The 6,188-nt window shown below is 43.5% G+C and overlaps 1 protein-coding gene across 2 annotated transcripts in view; it reads left to right on the top strand.

Moving 5' to 3' along the window:
* The window catches only part of TDG (thymine DNA glycosylase), a 16,222-nt gene that overhangs the window by 7,028 nt on the left and 3,006 nt on the right, over positions 1-6,188 (top strand). For both annotated transcript variants that reach the window (XM_018558923.1, XM_018558922.1), the window contains exons 5-9: positions 1,866-2,001; positions 3,424-3,506; positions 3,589-3,683; positions 4,678-4,849; positions 5,245-5,373. In XM_018558923.1, the coding sequence (XP_018414425.1) occupies positions 1,866-2,001; positions 3,424-3,506; positions 3,589-3,683; positions 4,678-4,849; positions 5,245-5,373 (615 nt within the window). The remainder of the gene's footprint in view (positions 1-1,865; positions 2,002-3,423; positions 3,507-3,588; positions 3,684-4,677; positions 4,850-5,244; positions 5,374-6,188) is intronic.

The raw sequence follows: 6,188 nt of genomic DNA, 5'->3' as shown, positions 1-6,188 counted from the left end.
TTTTTTTTTTTTTTTTTTTTTTTTTTTTTAGCTCACTAGACAAAAGGAGCACCTAATCCTTGCAGTGTGGGGGTAGACCCCCAGAACTGGATATTCACGGCAGCACCATTTTCTGGCTTTGTCATACTGGAACCCAGATTTGGATATTGACTGCAGTAGCTTCTGTTATATGTAAATAGTCATATAACGAGCAGTGCATTTGTGTGTCATCCTGGACAGAAAACAGTCCCCTTCTAAACAAATATGGTGGTTCAGTCTGACTATATCATGTAGATCAGGGTGCCTACAATTTTTAATTAGGAGATCCACTTTTCAAATGACAAGCTCAATGAGATCTACCAATGAAAAAACACCTGCATTCAGGGTGGAGGGAGCATGGCGGTGCATTGCAATCAATGGCACCGCAGCCACGCCCCTCACTCGCACCCGGAACGCAGGCACACTAGTGCTGCAAGCACTATTTTTGCAGAATGCACTAGACCGGAATGCAGGCAAGCGATTGCACTGTGGGAGGGGGGGCATGGCTGCGGTCCTATTGACTTCAATACAACCCCACACCCCCTCCTGCCCCTGAACGCAGGAAGTCGGCTGGCTTGCATTCCAGTGCGTTCTAGAGGCGCCGGCGTCCTGTCATCCCGCTGTGCTCATGTGGCTGAATGTGACCGACGTTGCACAAGGGGAGAGGTATCCTGCCCCTTCAGTTTGCGGCGTCTTAACACCTTCAGCCGGCAGCCACGGGAGCATAGCCGTAGCCAGCTCCTTTTTGCGCCTGAGGCAAGAAAAAATATTAGGGGTCTAAACAGCCCCCTGATATTTCACTTTTAAAATAGAAAAAGAAATTGAGGACACCAAATCCTCAATCTCCTCCTTTTTTTTTTCTGCAGCCTCTGTTCTAAATGAATGGAAAGCACTCAGTACAGAGGCTTCCCATTCATTCAGAAACTATTTACTATCATCCAGTTTCTGAATGGGGAGGAGCCTCTGTACAGAGTGCTACTCCCCATTGAGAAACTCATGAATGAGCAGGAAGTGATGTAAAGCACTTCCTGTTCATTCATTACTGGGGACACATAGTACTATGTGTCCCCAGTTATTTACAAACACTGGAGTGATCAGCTGATTGCTCCAGTGTTTTGTCCTGCACAGAGGATTGGTACATATCACTAAAATGTACAGATCCTCTGCCGCTCAGCCACACACATAGGAGGGCTCAACTTCTCCTCTTGATCTCCGCTGCTCTCCCGGGCAGTGGCAGCGGGGGATCCAGCCGTGGGGGGGCGCTGTCACAGCAGCATGTGCTGTGATGAGAGAGAGAGAGAGAGCCGCCGGCTTCGTTCACTTCTCCTCGGATCCCCGCTGCATACAAATGGGGGAGAGCAGCGGGGATCCAGAGAAGCCCCACGGAAGGAGGACAGGACATCGCAATGTACCAGGGATCGCTTTGCGATCGACTGATAGATCGCGATCGACATAATGGGCTCCCCTGATGTAGATGTTTGCACTGGTAGTGTATAAAGTATTATCCCCTTACATTCCCCTTTTTATTACAATAAATCTTACAATGTTATTTAAGTTGGTTGTTAGCTATTGTCTCTCTCAATGTTTGCAGTGTACTGTTTATTATCTTTGTCACCATCATAGTTGTCCCTGGTGTACAGAGTCAACAGGAAAAATCAGAGATAATTTTACAAAGAACTCAAAGCAAGGGCAGCCTACATATTTTTCTTACAAATGTCCTATTATCCCCTTACCTTCTGTGTGAATTTATAAAATGTATTGGATTATGTAGGGTCTGTGCATCAATTGTTATGGACGGGTAAGTGACCATTTCTTGAAATCATAGTCATTCTAAATGTTCTTTGCAGGGAAATGTCTGTTTCTGTCAGGGCTCAGTGACAAGCTGCTGAACCACCTTGATGACCTTGCACTTCCCGAGGAATATGGCATTGGCTTCACTAACATGGTGGAGAGAACCACTCCAGGGAGCAAGGACCTCTCTAGGTGAGAAAAGTCACAACATGGATGGTTAAGCGAACCTTCTGTCTAACAATACCCATATGCAGAGCCTGGTAAACTGAAAGGTTTGTGTAGGAATTCCTCCTAGTACTGTATTGTACTCTAACACTACTGTGCTGTATAACTGCTTAGGCGGGTAAAGATGCCGAAAACACTTTTCAGAGTGCCTTTTTTGCCAGTGGTCACACCCACCCTGAGCTTTCACTCTCTATATGTTTGTGTCACTCCACCTCCCATTATCAACTTAGAGTAGGGACGTCCGCTCCAATCCTGATCTTTTTGCTGGGGTGTTACTGCCCAATATAAAGACATATTTGTCAGAGCAGTTTCTTCTGGTGTCTAGCTTTTGGGTGCTGTATGAAACCATACAGCACCCAAAGGCTAGACACCAGAAGGTTTCAGCATGAGTTGGCTTGCTAATGGGGCAGAGGCTCCTATTGCTGGATGGCCATGAGTGACCATGCAACAGAATAGGGGTTAGGCTAATGCTAGCTTTACTTTATTTATTTAGGTATTAAGGGCATGCTTTAGTTTTACTTTAATGCCTCCCTCCCCAGCAGCTTACTTCCCCTTTTACTGCCCTGCAGCTCTATTCAGCCCCTAGGAGTGAGTAAAATGTGCCATGTGTATAGAATCTAGTCAGACATTAGATAGCCATACACTTGGCTGAAATTCGGTGTGTGGCCCCATTGGCACCCCGCCATTCGACAAAATTCAATTTTTCAATTAACTTTGTCAAAGTTGTTTTGGAAAATTTTCAGCCAGACAGTCAACTGCAGTCAGTGTTAAGGCTGTGACACACTTCACGCGAAGCGCTGGTGCCTGGACCTTCGCGTGCAGTGTCGTGTCATTTTCACTCTGGCACGTCAGCTTGCATAGCTGAGCATGCAGAGAAAACAAATTTCACCTTCAGTCAATCGGATCGCGTGTATAAACCTGCATGTCATGATGCGAAGTCCATTCGGTTGTTATGCGCAAGCTGATTGGCTGAAGATGCAGTCTTTCATCTGGCTGCATTCAGCTCACACACTGCATGCAAACCTCTGCCTCACAGCTTTGCATGGCTTCGCATACAGTGTGTCATGAGCTTTAGGCTATTCTGGCAGTGGTGCACCTTCAGCTAACAGAATACAATGGGCTGGAAGGGTGCGTGGGGGCTGAACGAGCTTTAGTCTATTGACGCACATTACAGTCTGTACAATTTTGTGCTCGATCTCCTTTTGGAATTGCAAAACAACTATATGGTATGAGGGACTAAATGACCAATCCTATTGAATTGATATCCATTTAGTTACACTCCATAGCTGCTAGTAGATCTAAAGGATTTCATTAGATTTTAACACATGTAGAACAGAAATGTATCACATTACTAACTGTATCTGAACATTACTTCTCTCTCCTTTCCAGCAAAGAATTTCGGGAAGGTGGAAGAATACTTCTCCAGAAGCTTCAGAAGTATAAACCACGTATAGCTGCCTTCAATGGAAAATGTGAGATGGGACTTTTTTGCTTTACTATATGACGTCCTATTGAAATTATAGCACCCCTGAAGCTTTGTTCTTTTTCTCGCAGGTATATATGAAATTTTTAGTAAAGAAATATTTGGAGTCAAGATTAAAAAATTTGAATTTGGAATCCAGCCACACAGAGTTCCTGATACAGACACAGTCAGTATTTTGCCTTGAAAATCCAGTTACATGTATAACCAGCAAAATGTTCTTGATGCTCCAATGAATATTTTCTAGTTTTCAATTAACAAGCAGCAAAGTGTATAAACCAAAATTGAATCAATATTTTCAGTGTTAACCCTTTTACCTTTTTAAAACCGTATCAATTCTCTCAGGTACACAAGCATACAGTTAAAGGGTTAGTTAACTTTAAATTATGGTGGAAAAACTTTTATGCACAGCACCACAACTCTTAATGTTGTTGCTGTGCACGCGCTTTGCCAACTACTGTAAAAGTGTGTTGGTTGCCATTCAAAATGAATGGTGCTGCAGTTCACACATTATTGCATCGCTTCAATTAGCCCTTAAAGTGATCATGTACAGTTTGACCATCAATATCCACAGCTACATTTTCACCTTCAGTTCATTGACTGCTCTGCCCTTCAGCTCATTGACTTGCTCTGCCAATGTAACTTCAGTTCTACATGTACTGTGGCCATTCATTATAGCACCCTAAGGGGATTGTTTTTCTGCATTTGGAATGCACATCAAACACAAGTTGGCAAAATCCCTTTGACTTTAAATGAACGATACCCATGGCAGTTCACAGGCTGCGTTGGACCTGCTTTGCTTTTCTTTGGATGCAGAAGGTGCTATTGATGTGCATTTAAACTGCAGGTAAAACAAGTCTTTTCGTGTCAAACACTGCATTTGAATAAGACACCCATCAACATGAGTCCTAAGGATCTTGTTTCAAGATGGCTTTAGCTTGAACAAAATGAGCATCTTTGCATCTGATTTGCTCTGTATTGTCATGCAGTCATATGGTTTTTATTACTTGGTTGACCTTAACTAAGAAGTGTTCACTCCTGGACAAGAACTGCTTTTGACTGCCATGCTTAAGTGACCATTGTTATCTTTGCAAATTAAGAATGCATTTGTAGGACTGTCCTTAGGAGGAGGATCTTACAAAAAAGTTGTTTCTTTTTGACAGATTTGCTATGTCATGCCTTCTTCAAGTGCCAGGTGTGCACAGTTTCCCCGTGCTCAGGACAAGGTACATCACTACATCAAGTTAAAGGAGTTGAGAAACCATCTAAAGGGCGTAGAAGTGACCAGAGAAGTTCAAGAAGTGCAGTACACATTTGACTTGCAGTTGGCTCAGCGTAGGTTGCTTTTGCTGTTTTAATTTTTTTAACTTTTATCTTCTCCTTCAGAAGACACTTGGAAATGTGGAAGTTACCTACTCTTTCTACTCAGATTGCTCAGCATAATCCTTTATATGCATTGGTGTAAATTTGTTGGAGGCTGCAGTTTTGTTTTTTATTAGTAATCTCTGCTCATTAGTACTGAATAGTGCATGTAGGACATCAGTTCTGTTCAATCAGACTGGATGGAGAAGTATCAACAGACTATTGTTTTCTGAACATTTCCGTCCATTGACCTGTAGACTTAATGACTTGCCTGAGTTATATTATATGTTGGTTACTTGGTTCTTGTTGATTTATGTTAAATATATCTTGTTGTTCTGATTCGTATGTACATGTTGTCTCCTGTACAGAGGATGCAAAGAAGCAGGCTGTAAAGGAAGAGAAGTATGATCCTGGCTATGATGCCGCTTCCGGTGGGAATTTAAATGAGCAGATGCCTAATGGAGATAGTGGATCATGCAACTTGCCTAACCCGGAAGGTACGTGCTCTGATGTTTTGTTTTCTTTCAGGGCTAGTGGACCTGTGCTTTTGAGATGCTTTTTCATGTGTTTTCTGTGCATTTACATTGTCTTGTATGGAAGATAAAAGCAAAGCAGAGACTAATCTGTAATTGAGCTTAAAGGAGAACTATGAGGTGAGTGAAAAGCACTCAGCTTCATAGTTCGAGCCGTTCGTTGGCTCAATAGATCGGGAAGTGAGTGAACACATACAGTCGATCGCTCACTCACTTCTCCATCCTGTCCCTGCAGAGAGCTGTGACTGTCACTCACGGCTCCCTGCGGGGATTCCCCCCTCCCCTGTCCGATCCTCCAGCGCTGACTGGCAGAAGGGGCGGGGACAGCTGGCTCTGCCTCTAGATAGGCAGAGCCAGCTGTCACTCACGCACCTGGGTGGATCCAGACAGTATTGTCTGGATCCGTCTCGGTATACTGAGCTTTGGGTGACGGGAGGACGCTAGTTTGTGTCCCCCAGTTACCCTTAGAAGAACTATGGGGAAAAGCACTGACCCTGTAGTTCTCCTTTTTTAAAGTGTATTTCCACTTTTGCAGCCAAATTGGGATAACGCCTATTTTTTTTTTTTTTTACCATTTACATAGCATAAGCTAATTTTAGAAAAAAAACATGCTTCTTGGAGTTTAAATTACTTTTACATGTGTTAGGGTTTTAAGGGTTAAAAGTTCTTCTTGCTTCTATTTCTTTAAAATGTTAGGAGGGACTGTGAGGGGTCTAAGGTGGCTAGCCCATTGTATGTTAATGAAGCTCCCCCGCGGCTGCCGGTGTCTTCCCCGGCAC

This window comes from Nanorana parkeri, unplaced genomic scaffold (genome assembly GCF_000935625.1).
Source record: "Nanorana parkeri isolate BGI_ZX_2015 unplaced genomic scaffold, ASM93562v1 scaffold369, whole genome shotgun sequence".
NCBI lineage: Eukaryota > Metazoa > Chordata > Amphibia > Anura > Dicroglossidae > Nanorana > Nanorana parkeri.
Note: the sequence above shows the minus strand (reverse complement) of the source record. Positions and strands in the feature narration are given on the sequence as shown.